The sequence below is a fragment of the Pimephales promelas genome, chromosome 15, assembly GCF_988280905.1.
Source record: "Pimephales promelas chromosome 15, fPimPro1.hap1.1, whole genome shotgun sequence".
NCBI lineage: Eukaryota > Metazoa > Chordata > Actinopteri > Cypriniformes > Leuciscidae > Pimephales > Pimephales promelas.
The window spans coordinates 19,702,471-19,717,783 of NC_142783.1; the positions used below are offsets into that span (position 1 = coordinate 19,702,471).

At 38.1% G+C, this 15,313-nt stretch overlaps 1 protein-coding gene across 4 annotated transcripts in view; it reads right to left on the reverse strand.

Annotated features, from left to right (window-relative positions):
- hspa12a (heat shock protein family A (Hsp70) member 12A) overlaps positions 1 to 12,766 on the reverse strand; it is a 34,488-nt gene extending 21,722 nt beyond the window's left edge. For 2 of the 4 annotated variants that reach the window (XM_089120311.1, XM_039670049.2), the window contains exon 1: positions 11,496 to 11,514. Coding sequence is in view for 1 of the 4 variants with exons in the window: in XM_039670034.2 (XP_039525968.2) it covers positions 12,473 to 12,512 (40 nt within the window). In the remaining 3 variants the exon portion in view is untranslated. Of the gene's footprint in view, positions 1 to 11,495; positions 11,515 to 11,732; positions 11,916 to 12,472 lie in introns of those variants that run through there. The other 2 variants (XM_039670034.2, XM_039670043.2) reach the window with 2 other exon arrangements.
- Positions 12,767 to 15,313: the final 2,547 nt, after the last annotated feature.

The following is a 15,313-nucleotide window of genomic DNA, read 5'->3' on the forward strand; positions in this document are numbered from 1 at the left end:
CCACGAATGGATTTGCGGGTTAAAGGAACTTAAGTTTGTTTACATGGCAACACGGCTCACTGTACGGGGACTTCATTATAACACATTAAAGTTGCGTGAGGGTAATTACACAACATCAATGGCGACCGTTTCCCTGGTGTCTAATTGAGAGCTATACTTGATTAGGGCTGTGATTGTGTTTTGTATGTATGTGTGTGTGTGTGTGTGTTACATGTCTTTTCAATAACGCTCTTTAAGTAACAACAGAGAATCCAAACATGCGTGGGAACTGGAAAGCAGAAAATGGGCATAAACGGTGGGAAATTACTTGCATTATGACCAGAGTGTGAAACGGACCAATTCCTTTGATTTTCCTGCTGTTTTAAAGACTTATTTACACATAAAAGAAGAATGAAAAGAAATGTATCTACAGACTAGCCTGACCTGAATTGATGTACCTTGAATTGTTGTCAACAAGAAAAAAAAAAAACTATGTAAATCAATTCTTTTACTCAGGATTGGCTGACATAATGAGCTGTTTTAACAAAACTTACACAATAAATAAAATACAATACAATATAGTAAACTATCAAGGTGAATTTATCACTTCAAGTTGTTGGCCATTTAAAATTTTGAAAGTTCACTCAGCAGGTTTTTGGAAAAGTTCAAATCCAACTCACATCTAAAGTTTCAGAAAACACAGAACACAAAAGGACTCTTTTAATGAGGTGATCATATATACTAGAACCATTACAAATGCGTTGATCCAAGCAGCAAAAAATAAACACAAATGAGAGAGAGGATGGAGAGAGAAAAAAGTATCCTGTTTTCACCCCTCCTCTAGTCCACATGAGAAAGGGAGTGAATAAACGGGGTGTTCGCTCCATTCTGGAATGTTATACAAACTTCTGACAGGAAGCAGGAGGAGTCAGAGGTCATCCCTCCTCTGTGGAATTACAAATTCAGAAGAATTCCAAGCAGCCCAGTACACAGAAATAAGAGAGTTCAGAGACATTTGGACCACTGACATGCACAGACAAAAGCGATCTTAGGTCTGGAATCTATTATGTATAAAATATGCAACATTGTGATATAGTTGAGTCAAAGTGAAGAGTGAGAATCAGGGATTTTTTTTTTTTAAATATGAAGGTTGTACAATCAACTCAAAATGCCAGTCTTCTCACTTTCCTGTTTATTTATTTATTTATTATTATTATTGATAATTAGAGTTAGATATTGAGCATCTCTCAAAAAGCATTCTGATTCTTCCAGTTTTTGATTGGACTTCCAAAGAGAGAAATAGCTTCAAGGGCCTTCAATCTGGTTGATAATTTTATTCCATGGCTAGCACACACAGATACAAACATCTGTAAATTATTACAACTCTGGATCAAACACTACAGTTTTGATCCTTTATTAATTATTATTATTATTTTTTTTTTTACAGTTCTCAAATCTCAACATGTCAGAGACAAATGGCCTCTTACTCTATAACATTTGGTCTGAAATTTTTCCAAAAATAATAACCAAATGCAGAGATAAAGAAAAGCAAATCCATCATGATGTCAAGTAGAGAATTCCCTGGTAAGTGAAAACAGATCAGGGAAAGGGAAAATGCAAAACGTTTTTTTAAATAAATATAACTTTCCAATGAAGTTTCCAATACAGTTTAAAACTGAAGCTACACTGTAGTGTGTGAACCCGAGTTGTAATACTTTACAGATCCCTTTGTCTGTGTATGCTAGCAATGACAAATTCAGTAACTTGACTGAAGACACTTGAAGCTAATTCTCTCTTTAGAAGTTCAAAATACAAGTACCTAAGGTTGTGTAATGTTTGAATTTTAGCGATTTTTGATTCCAAATCCAATTGTTAGTCGCTTCGGATAAAGGCATTTCCGAGTCCTAAGTGATTAAATATAAATGATTTTTAAGGCCTGAAAGCAAAACACACTGAGCTCAGTTATATACTATCAAGCCGCTATACAGCCATCAAGACAAGCCATCTCAAAGACATGCCATTGACAGGGCAGGGCTGCTCCAGTTCACATGTATGTGAAGGTCCATTCAGAAACGCAGCACTATAAATGCCAAAAACACAGCCAGTCGGTCCTCTCACTCACACTAACTGTGTCCAGCTGCCCCTATTCACTCACAAACACAAATACACACAAATAAACACTCACATTCATACACAAACATTCCTCCCACACACAGTGGGTGAGAGAAGACACACAACAGCTGCTCTAATCGTATTACTTTCTCTCTGTCTGTTAGGGATGATTAATCAATGATCGTACCGTAGTTACATACTATTATAAATAATAACGTCTTGAAGCCATTCAATGGATTAGGTATGCTAGCAGTTTATTTTGAAACAATGAACCAAGGGTCCAAAAACCCCTCCAAACAAGTAATTTCAGTGAACATAAGAACTACTTAGTGTAAACACCACAATAAAAGTACATCGAATAAACAAATGAGTGGTGATCTTCAAGTGCTTTTTCAGCTGTGCGCTCCAATTCTATGGTGCATAGTAAATCAAGACCTGACAATCTGGAGTGTATTTCCCAAAGCCAACTATGGCCACAAGTTCCGTGGTTATCAATACAATTCAACAGAACTTGCGACCTTAGTTGGCTAAAGATGCTTTTGGGAAACGCACTCCTAAGTAATCCAGCTGTAAAACAGTGTCCAATTGGTCTCTACACAGCGCCCCTATCCACCTATATACCACACCTGAGATCCAGGAGAAATGTTAAGCAACCTCAATTATTTTCACAATGTTTTTCTTGTGCCCCATATTGGAAAAAAAAATGAGGATTATTTAGTGTTAAACTAGTTAACACGCTACTTTATTGCACTCCAATATATCCTTGGTAGAAACCATAGACTGTAAGGTAGAAACCCCAAAATCAAGAAAAATCACATCGGACAGGCAAACATGATCTCGTGCATTCAGTCGCTTTGCTTCTAAAATGCTCCTGGTGTGAGTTGGCACCACGTGGACAACAGAATAAAATTTTTGAGCCGTAATACGCTGCAGACGTGTACTGTGTACAAAAGGGGTTGAGAACAGTTCAGACGGTACTCATTTATTGTTATCTTATTCATAAATGTTTAGAAAAACACTTAAAGGGATAGTTCACCCAAAACTAAAAATTAAGTCATTAAGTCCTCACCCCCATGCTGTACCAACCCCGTAAGACCTTCGTTCATCTTCGGAACACAAATGAAGATATTTTTGATTAAATTTGAGAGGTCGATCACAGCTACATAGGCTCCTAAGGGTTCGAAACTTGACAGCCCAAAAATTTATTGAAGAAAATGTTTAAATATTCCATGCGACTACAGTGGCTCAACTATAAGTTTATCAAGCGACGCAAATACTTTTTGTGCAAAAAACAAAAATAACGACTTTATTTGACTATTCCTATTCTTCCTTCCTTAGGCTTGAGACGAGAGTTCAAGAGATTTTAAATTATTCGTAATTTTAAACAATGAGCATGAACAATTTAAATATCCAATATTGGCCAATATATATCGGGCCTTCCTAGTCGAACACATTACACTTAAATCTATCTAGATTTTAGGAAAATTTGAAGACTGATAGGCTTTAAGCTAAACTATTATATATAGCCGTTGTAGCTGATGATTCGGTTTACTACTAGATGCTAAGAAACATAATTAACATATCTGCGAGTTTCAGACTCAGCCAGGCTGGATATGAAAGTATGCGCCTGTAGGATTTCCTGGAATGTGACGTTTGGAGAAAAATTAGAGGGTTTGAGGAGAGCAGACAACTCCCATTACATTACCAAAGATACAGAGTGGACGAGTGTTTTGACATCTGCATCTACAACTCTGTCCCCACCCTAAACCTAAAGCCATAACTCATAAATAGCATTACAAATGCTTTTTTCGACTAGGGGCATACGAGACACATCATCTCATACGAACAACCTCAGCCTCCTCCCAAATCAACACCAGAGCCCCATTACCTCAGAGATACATGATACATGGCCTACTGAGAGGAGCAAAAAGAGAGAGAGAATTGATTTTTTGCAGTGCTGAATAGAGAAGTTAACCCACAAGTGCATCTACACAACAGAGCAGCTTTCCCTATGCAACGTTATACTAGAATAGTTGAGAGATCAGAGTCGCCTGTGAAGTCAGCAAGATCCAGCAGCAGTGTCAGTCAAATGGAGCTGTGTAAGCTCTGTGGGATGATGATACTGCAAAACTGCCATCAGCTCACTAGGTGGGTTCAAACGGAAGATGAGCAGCATTAGCTAATATGTCAAGCTACGCAACTGACACTGATAATGACAACATCGCGGATGTAGTGCGTCCAGATTTTATTCATACTACAGACACTCATTCTATATAGAACATACGTTTTTAACGGTAACAAATTAAGTTTTTAAACCAAATGAAGTACCAACTATACAGTATGGGATTTCAGATTTACCAAAAGTGTATCGCTCAATGTACGCTGGGAGAACGGTTTAGATCTAAACTGTCAGAGGAGCAAGGCTCGAGTCAGTCCAGAACAATAAAGAGTCTTTTGAAAGAGAGGAAGACACCCAAAAGTTGAAAGTCTAAGTATTTCTGCGTATTTGTGTGCTTGTTGTGTCTCCGTAAGGAAATTCTAAAAATAGCCTCTTGGAATTACAATAGTCTTCCTTCCTGTGCATCTGGTTTTGGACAGCCTGATTACAGCTCACAAGGCGTAAAGAAACCTCTCAAACTCAAACAATCACAATTCACAAATGACACAATCTACAGAAAATGGTAAATCAGCAACTTTCAGATGTAGTCTTGAAAAACATTTAGTTCAACAAATGTTTTGCATTCAAAACAAGTCAAACTCTTTATTCGGTGACATTGTCGATTACCTAAATCAGGCCTAAATCAGTTTGATTCGTTTGAAAGTATAGCCACAAGAAAGACTAAAGCGACATTATAGGCAAGCCTACATTTTAACGCAAAAGTAGTGTGATAAAATTGCTTACAAATCTTGTTGGAGCAAAGTTTAATCGTTCAACCCCAGTCATAATGATAGTTAAAGCTAAAGTCCGTAGCTTTTTTGGGGTTAAAAATGATCCAAAATACATATTTGAGAAAATACATAACCAGCCAGTGTTCAACGCTATCTGCTTGCCTTAGCTCGATTCAAAGTGATAAGATTGTAATAATGTTTTTAATTCCAGTGGTACTGCATGTCTTTGCGTCATTACTGTACACATAAAGAAGAGTCTCGGCTAGTAGGCTGTATTGAGAGTGTGAGGATGTTGGAGGCGGAGATTTATAGCCTTTTCTCACAGCACTTGATAATTAAACTTATCAATTTGATGGCGGATCCAGAAAGGTTCAAACCACAATCACCAGTGAAAACAGATTCACCCGCTGTAAAATGCAAAAGACTTAAGACTTCGGAGTCATTACAAAAAAAAAAAGAGACCGGAACCATGCGAAAACAAGGATACATGTCGAAAGGGCATTAGATGTAGTCACGCAATGCTGATGTTGTTAACATTAAAGAAGCTGTTTGTAAGATTGTGGCCAAGACTGGTACTGCAATCACTTTCAAATTACTGTAGAGTGTATATATATGCGTGTTCAGTGTGCAATGTTATATATGTCTCAGTCTGAGACTCAGGGGCAGCTGCTGTGTCTTCCCCTGAGACTGAAGGCCAGACACAGCTTGACTGGATTATTGGCATTTCTCTTCACGCTGGAGGGGTTGGTTTTCCTCACATAGTGAAGTCAAGCCCACAGGGAATACACTACAACGAATCAAAGCTTCCAGGCGGCATGTAAAGGTTTCTTTTTAAGCCCACCATTTGCAGAAAGATACAAAAATAAGACCACAATTTCGTATTAAAGGCATCTGAGGCAACTCAAATGTGTCAATAATAAAATTTTGTGATCCAGATAAATATATCAATGTCAATTTTTATACCTAAACTGAAGATAAATTTGTGTGGCTCGTCACACACCACCTCTCTCGATACTACCAAAAGGGGTACCTGAATTATTCACACATGTGAAATTATTCAAACCATCTCCAATCTAAAGTGAACCACCAGCACAGCATGACAGACCCAGTAACTCTGTGAGTAATAGTCTAGATTTGGGTCATAACTGAGTTAGGTCATACAAACCAAATTTGCTCTCAAACACACAGTAAACATATATGAGTCAACAATCTACTAAGTTATTCTAAAGTGCAAGAAGGTTTTATTCACTGCGTTTGCGTTTCGGATTTTTGTTTTAGTAAAACTAACTATATATATATATATATATATATATATATATATATATAACTCACTGGCTAAAACAACACTATCTCACGACCAATTCGTACGAATTCGACGCATGATTAAAAAGTGGCTAATTCGTACTAATTCGTACGACCTCACTCGTACTAATTTGTACGATTTGTCTAAACCCACGTGATGGTTAGGTTTAGGGGCGGGGTAAGGGGTAGGTCATTCGTACGAATTGGCCAATTCGTAAAATATGTACGATTTAGCAAAATTGTATTAATTCGTACAAGTGAGGTCGTATGAATTGTTACGAATTAGCCACTTTTTAATCATTCGTCGAATTCGTACGACTTGGTCGTGAGATCGGGTTGGCTAAAACCTTTCTGTACTTCACGGCACAAAAAAAAAAAAACACTTAATACCTGATTAAAAAGATGCCATGGTAACACAAATACAATAGATATTTTAAATGTAAAAGGAATAAATCCCTTTTTCTGAGTTTATTGAATACATCATATTACTGTATCCTAGGCTGTGCTAGTAAGTAATGGGTTAAGCAGACACATCTGCAGTGACAATTTAGAGTTTTTTTTTTTATTATGTTCTGACATATTGCACATTTTTTCAGGCACTTTTGTATTTGAACTGAAGTTTAATTTCAAATATAACATTCGTTAATTAAATATAACGAATGTTATATTTAATTTCAAACATAACATTCGTTAACATTCAACAATCGTTCAGACTTAGAATATGTGCTTTTAAATACACTACTGTTCAAAAGTTGAGTCAGTACGTTTTTCTTTTAAATGTTAAAAATAAATACTTTTATCTAGCAATGATGTAATGTTTAAAAAAAAATATTCCAAATAAATGCTGTTCTTTTGAACTTCCTATTCATCAAATAACCTGAAAAATAGTATGACTAATAGACCCCTTTTGCGCCGACGTCACAGTTACGTCACGGCGCTAGCTGGAGGCAAAACAAAGTGAAAACTGGAGGCGGCCAATGCAAAGCAGCACAGATTCGGCTACATAATAAGGAGCTTAAATTACTTTTATTATTATTAAATGTCATCGTATTGTGTTGTTTGATACAAGTATCAATAAAAAATGAATATGCTGTATCTGGACTTTTTATTTCTAGAAAATATTCACATGATTAATATCACACCGTAATGACACTCTTTATATTGTCGTCTTCTCTGCCCTGGCTCGGCAGAACTGTGGATCATACACACAAGTCTTGTACAGGACCATTCAGCACATAGTTATAGGCATCTAAAGATTTATATGCCCTCAGTTTCTCTTTACGATCGGTTTCTCTATAAGGTAGGTGTAGAAATCAGGCCACTCAACCGAGGTAAGGTAACGTCAAACCTGTCAGATCGTCCATGCAATGAGTGAGCGTGTGAAGGCTACGGGTCGGCCAATCTGGTTCTGTCCATTAAAATTAACTTTTGAAAATGACATTCGTTGTCCTGGACAGTGAGTGACCTTACACATTAAGATAAAATCTGATTTTCTCCAGTCATTGTTAAAAAACAAGCTAATAAAACTTGCTAACTAGCATTAGTGAAGCGACCAAAGGGATCGTTCTGCCTCCACCTAAGCTCCGCCCACATAAAAACGTCACCATGTTTACCAACTGAAAAGGTGTCTATACAGCCTCAAATAGTTCAGGTACACGGCCAAGTTAATTTGTGAAACTGCCTAGATGCACTTGATTTACTGAGCTGACAGTCACAGATATCACAGATGTACAGCAGAGAACATACAGTATGTGCTGGGTGGAGTTTTCTTGGCCTGAATGTCTGTCTCTTGGCAGACGAGTATTGTAAATAAAAGCATGACTTTGTGTATAAAGGGTGCTAAAAGTGATTTATTTTCAGTTGTGAAGACTCATGTCATGAGTTTTAATGGAACATCCAAAAGGTGTAACATTCTCATGATCACGTAGATGGTCTGTTGACACAAAAGACGCCCCTGCTCCCCCTTTTTAAAACTTCTCTCTCCTTCTCTTTGGGAACCGAGGCAACCGCAGCTAATACCTATACCATGATGTAATGCCAGAATGGAATTTTTGGGCTTTTTGTTAGTGTTGTAGCAGGTTTCCAAATATCTACATCATTCACAGCACGTTTATCAATTTAAAAAAAACACCATCCCATCTGCAAGTTTTTATGCCTCAAAAATCTATGGATATAGTCAATAAGATTTGTATTTTAGCTCAAATATGTTTTAGCTTACCTCAAGGGCATCCAAGATGTAGGTGTCTTTGTTTCCACAGCATTTTCAATTTTGACATTTTTGATTTTGACTGAGATTTCGGAAGTTTTACCTTTCACTAAACATATTAGATATACGGGAAATCGCAATGGAAGACGATTTCGATATATCTAAATATATTTAGTGAAAGGTAAAACTTCCGAAATCTCTGTGTAAACAATGCGTGATGTACATACGCACGCGATCACTTCCGGCGTCACGTTGGAGACGGTTCAGTTCGGTTCAGTTGGACATCTGATTCGGATCAGTTCGACGGCCGTTAACAAGAGGTAAAAGCTATATAAATGCTGTTCGTTTTCTCACAAACCACTCGTTTCGTGTCTTCGGCCATCAATGTGTACTTACATTTACAAGTCATTAAATCATGTTTAATTTTGACTTCTCTGTGCATGCTCTTTGAGGTGGGCTCCATAGACCTGCATTATATGACTGACAGACAACAACGGTTTGACCAAAAAATGTCAAAATTGAAAATGCTGTGAAAACATACACCTACATCTTGGATGCCCTTGAGGTAAGCTAAAACATATCAAAAATTAATTTCAAAGTGAACTATCCCTTTAAGGCGTAAATAACATTTAAAGTTTTCATATAAAATTCCAAGTCTAAACCATGATATAATAAACATTTTGGGGATCAAAACCTTATTCTAGCACTGATTGAATTAAAGGAGAAAGGAATGAGTGAGAGAGAGAGAGAGAGTTTGACCTACACAGATGCTGACCACAGACAGCACTCATCAAATTGAGACACTCAAAGCGAACGTGTGTGTGTGAAGCTAAAAGGCATTGAGCTGACCTCAAACAGAGACGCTAATGGCTCCGCTTTAAATTATATCACTGTGTCGTCCTGCCTCTCCAAACACACACCCAGCCCAGACACCCCCTGCCAGCTAAGGACAAGACGTGCAACTGACTCGCAGAGCAGATGATGAATGCAGAAAATATTGCACTGGTTATTTAAAACACACATCCAGCAAAAAATATGTTTGCATGTCTGTGCATGTAAATAATTTATTTGCTCATACATTTCTAAAGACCAATACCATCACTACGTATTCTCTCCTCAGCCATGTGTCTGGACTGTGGCTATTTAAACAGATGTGGATCCACATCACGTCTTGTGGCCACACCCTGACAGTGGACATTATCACTGCTCCCTTGGTCACATCATACTGCTGAGCCCAGAGTTATAGGGATCCGGGCATGCATGTGTTAGTTTGTTCATGTTTATTTGCCACAGCCACACACGTGTATTTGTGGTTAGCTGGTGACAGTTTGTGTGTGTTTGCATGCACGGATGCTGCAGACAGGAATGAATACCCCCCATCTCATCCATGCTGACTAAGCAGTCCTGGCCAAGCCACGTGCATCAGGCTGTTTAACTGCACCAGGCAGTCCACTGCAACCATGTTCACCGTTGCAGTCCACCCAGTGTACTCCAAATGCATGCTGTTTTGTGACTAATGGTCAAGCACCCTGGGTGATTCATTATAAAGGTTTATTAAACACAGATTCACATACTTCTTAAACAAATACATAAAATGCAATCTTCTCTATTAATAGTTTATACGCAACAAACTTCAATTACATTAAAATAAAATTATATTCATATTTGTACTGCTCAGAGCCCAGATGCAAGGCATCAAAAAGAATGATCAAATAGACCTTTAAGTGACCATTTATAGGCAGACTAGTGAAAATGTCAACTTTAGATAAACATATATTGGATTCCAGTAGTGAAAAGTCCTGAAGAAATGTATCTAAAGTCTGAAAGACTTTGTTTGTTTACATAAGGCTTCCAACAAGCAACAAACAACCATCTAATAAACGATTTATTGAGTCTACTCTTTTCTTCTGTACCCACCTCTATGTGCTACCTATGAGGCCTTTTCCCCTTTACTCAAACAATGACTCCTTTATACTCCAGCCCGAAGTGGCACCGTGGGAATGTGGTGGGGGTGGGGGTTTTTTATTCTGCTATTGGCACCCTGACCAGAGGCTGCCTACGCAAAGGTTAAAACTGTTACACACAAACACTCAAGGCTGTAGGTGTGGACATTATGGAGTTATTTTGCACATTTCAACAGGCAAATGGTCCAAAAACATTTGGCCTCAAGTTGAATGTTCCTATGCAAATTTCCCAGCACGTTGCAATTAGCACGCCAGTGTCGCATCTTCAACTCAAACGTTAACAGTACGACTCATTTAAGCTAATCGATTCTTCAAGAATTATCAAAAATGATTCAGTTATTCAGCTCTACGACATAACTGCGTTATCACGTGGTCTCCGATATGTGCCCTTAAAACATACAATAAATACGTATGAAAACAAATTGCTGGTAATTTGCACTCGTAAAAACTTAGAACCAATGTGTGTTACATCTCTTGTTTGAAAATATTTTGCACTTTTTAATAAACTATTTATTAAAACACAACTTTAGAATGTGTGTTGATAAAACTAACACAATCAAGTCATAAACATGCATTTAATACATTTTATTTGTAACTGCAGCAATCAAAAATAACTTTTAAGTTCATCAAATCACACTCATCAGTTCTCGGTTCAAAACGAACCGGTTCCCGGTTTAAAGAGTTAGTGATTCGCTCGGACACAATTAGTCCGATTTAAGAACGATTCAACCAGACAGAACCGGTTCAACCGATCTAGTCAAAAGATCCGATACAAAAGAACGATTCATTCACAATTTGTACGAAAAGACGGCAATGTCGTGAAGATATACGCATCTTCGAATATCAACTTGATGCTGCCGTCTAATGCTGTCTTACGTTAGTGCACAAACAGGCTCTAGGAAACAGTCATGATGACTATCTTACAGATGCTCTTCTTGCTGTGTCAGAGATGCGCCCATCCTGAATCATATTACATCACATCAGCAGTCAAACTGACGTCCTTCCTAAAGGACAGACAACAAGCAATACATGCGCAAATTTACCTTCCCATGCGCAAAACCGCCAGAAACATGTCAAACCTTGAAGCAAGCAAAATAAACATCCGCGCGCTACTGTAGAAAATGCTGTTGTGATCCGTGGCATGTAAACGATCGCATTACTACATTTCTCTGCATTGCGATTATTCCGTGTCAAAACGAGTACTGAACCGTTTTAATATGCGTTATGAAAGTCTATTTAAGCTCTTTGGTGAGTTTGGGACGATGATTGAGGAGCCCTACCTCGTTCCGGCTTCACCTGTGATGATGATGATGGTGGAGCGTGCTGACTTTTGCTGCATTGACTCAAAGCTCCCAGGAGTGAGACCACGTGACCCAACTCTGCACCGCTACTATCTCAGTCACCCAAGTCCACAATGCGCTTTTAAAGTCACAAACAGATTTTCCCCGGCGAAGACATTATTACATGCCATAGCGGCTACAGATTCATGCAGGGAATAAATGTCTCAAAAGATAAGCTTAATAATGCGCAAGAGGTGGAATGTTTACACCCATTCCGATGCAATACAGATTGCAGCGTGCAGCAAGCTAAATGTGCTTTCCAGGAATAGGCTACACTATAGAAAATGTTCAGCCTACGGTAAAAGCTGCCAGCTTGCCAGTAGGCTACATTATAAAATACTGAGACGACAATAAATGTGTCATTAAATCATACAACTAAGGCTAGGTCTTACTTATCCAAAAGTTAACCTATTTTTTGTAGTAGCCTACTTTTAGCCCATTTTTACATTATATCCTTTTTAAATTAACGTACGTTTTATACAATGTATCTATAGGCCTACGCCATAAAATAAAGCTAGCCCATCGCAGATAAGTATAGGCTACGACATTATTAAAAAGCGGTGTGTGGATCTTTGTCATAAGGGTTTGTGAACGCATACAGTGCTATGACATCAGTGTGGGCTTTGATAATGGGTTGCGTCATTGACTGCTCAAACTTTCTAAAATGCGATTTATCTCACCTGTTAGGACGTCGTCAATCACCAACACTTTCTCTGTCATTATTCAAATCTTCAGGTTTTCTTATCCGTAAAGATCCCACTTAATGTCTAACTTTGTGCGCGGTTCATTAGATTCTTTACAGAAAGCTTCTCAAGTGTGCTACCCCGTCCCGTTACTCTATTGCTCCCAGCCTCCCACCACCAAACTTCCAGCCCCGAACTACGCGTTGGAGCGCATTTAAAGTAAAGTATATCGAGTTTGACCCAAGACTGAGTTTTCCAGACTGTCTGACATCCAGAGAAAGGAAGTGTACAGATCCAGACTTCACGTCTGTTAGCTCTATCGGGCCCCGCCCTTCAGCCCGACTCCATGTGCAAGACTAGAAACAGAGTAAACAGAGGCCTCGAACACAACTAAAACAAATTGACACCTAATTATGAGATGGATGATGGCAAAGATGGCAAAAATGTGTTCATCCATCTCATAATGGATCAAAAATGTGTTACGGGTCTAGTACCGTGGCAACGGCACGGTGAACAGATTGACTCCTAACACAAGAGAGAAAATTGGGACTGTGTGTCAGGTTCGAGCTCTCTGCATTAATTTAGGCTATATAAGAATTTTCTTCTGAAAACTCATCTATAGGCTATTGTTAAAGTCAATTCATGTTTCACACAGCTATTACATATTCAGTGTCCATGTCAATACAAAATCTATATAAAATAAACCTCGAAATACCAAATGCATGTTCACTTACCATGTGCTTATATTTTACACTATTTATCAAAATAAAAGACAAATATTCACCAGCTACACTTAGGCTATGTTTAGGATGCTTAGCAACTTCTATTCACAGCATTCTATCAGTATATACAGTACTGCAAATCATGCTCAGGAGTCAGGACTAATAGATAGTGTAACTTTAAACATAATTTTTAACAGTAACCATTAATGTCTAAACTCATTGAGAAAAAAACAAAAACAAAAAAAAAACATTTTGAACCGATGGTGGGTAACATAAAGTGAGCTAATCAATACTCGTTGATATTGCAAGCTCATAAAATACCTTTGTGTGTATCAAAGCCGGTTCTAGACATTTGGAGGCCCCCACCCCCAATAAAAAAACTCTTGAAACAAACTATGATCCCAAACCTTTTAATTTATATAACATTTAATTTTAAATGTTGTATATTTTTACTTTCACAGTAGCCACATAAGTTTGGACACATTACTATTTTTAATAGTATCTTAGTACTTTTAATAGTACTATTTTTGAAAGAAGTATCTTATGCTCATCAAGCCTGGATTTATTTGATCAAAAATGATATATAGTGAAATATAATTAAAAATTAAAATAATGGTTTTCCTATTTTATCATACTTTAAAATATATTTGATGCAAGCTGAAGTTAGTGTCATGTGATGCTTCAGAAGACAGAATATTCTGATTTATTATCAAATGTTAGAAATGGTGCTTAATATTTATATTATAACCCGTGATACTTTTTTCTGGATATTTTGATTATTAAAAATTTGTTTTAAAAAAGTCTTCACTATCACTTTTTATTTAACACATCCCTCCTGAATATTTTTTTTTTCTGTAGATCAAATAAATGCAGGTTAGAGCATAATAAGAAACTTCTTTCAAAAACATTAAAAATAGTAATTGGTCCAGACTTTTCACCAGTAGGCTACTGTATGATGAGCTGAGTACCTTCATGCAAAAGTATGGCTCAGTTAAACGTAATTGATAATTGATGATCAAACTTCTGAGTTTGGTATTACCGGATCTAAAAAATCTGTTGCAAGTTCTGGTAGGTATACCTGGATGTGCTTTATAGCCACTGCATTAGAGAGAGCAGGATAAACCTTGTTCGAATCTCCACAGGTATCAGGCAGTGCTTAAAGTCCTTGAAGCAAGATGGAGGCAAGCTAGCATGTTAAATTGATGGGGAGTATCCTTGAGGTTGTGCCTTCTAGGAACACAGTCCTGAATGGTTCAGCTTTGGGAACATTGTATGGAGAAGTAAGTAACTCTGAACTGCCATCAACCCCATTACTGCATGAAGTTAAAAACAAGAAGGGTATAGCCTTCTAAAAAAACGTAAAATATAGCGGTTGCTGCGGTTACTTGCAATCATCTACGGTTGATATGTCAATAGCGGTACTACAATATTGTGGTTATAGCGACAGCCCTACTCGAAGATAGTCAAACCTCTCACGGGACTCACTGAAGGGTACCTTCCACTTCGTAGGGGCTGCAGTGGAAAAGGAGAGGGGGGTGAGTACTTACACCAAAGTAACACCAAAGACCAGGACTACATGTCAGGATGCCTTTGATGTTATCATTTCTAATCTGACCTCTGCTCCTGTCCTGGGATTTGTTGACCCCAAGCTCCCGTATATGCTTCACACTGATGCCAGTACTACGGGGCTTGGCGTGGCACTTTAGGAGCAGGACGAGCAGATGCGAGTGATAGCGTTCACCAGTAGGGGGCTGACAAAGAGTGAGGCAAAATACCCAGCACATAAGCTTGAATTTTTGGCATTAAAGTGGGCTGTCACAGCCAAGTTCAATGATTATTTTTATGGTGCAGACTTCACTGTTGTAATCCCCTAACGTACGTGTTGACCTCCACGATACTTGATGCCACCAGCTACTGCTGGTTGTCTAGCATGTCGACCTACACCTTTAAGCTCCAATAGGGCTGGGAGTCAGAATCAGGGCACAGATGGTCTTTCCCGGCATCCGCATGGTGAGCCCTTGGGTGATCTAATCTCTGAAAAGAAAGAGAAAGGATTAAGCAGTTTACACTTCACCACCTTGCAGATCTTGGAAACGGGTCTGATGTTCTCATGGTG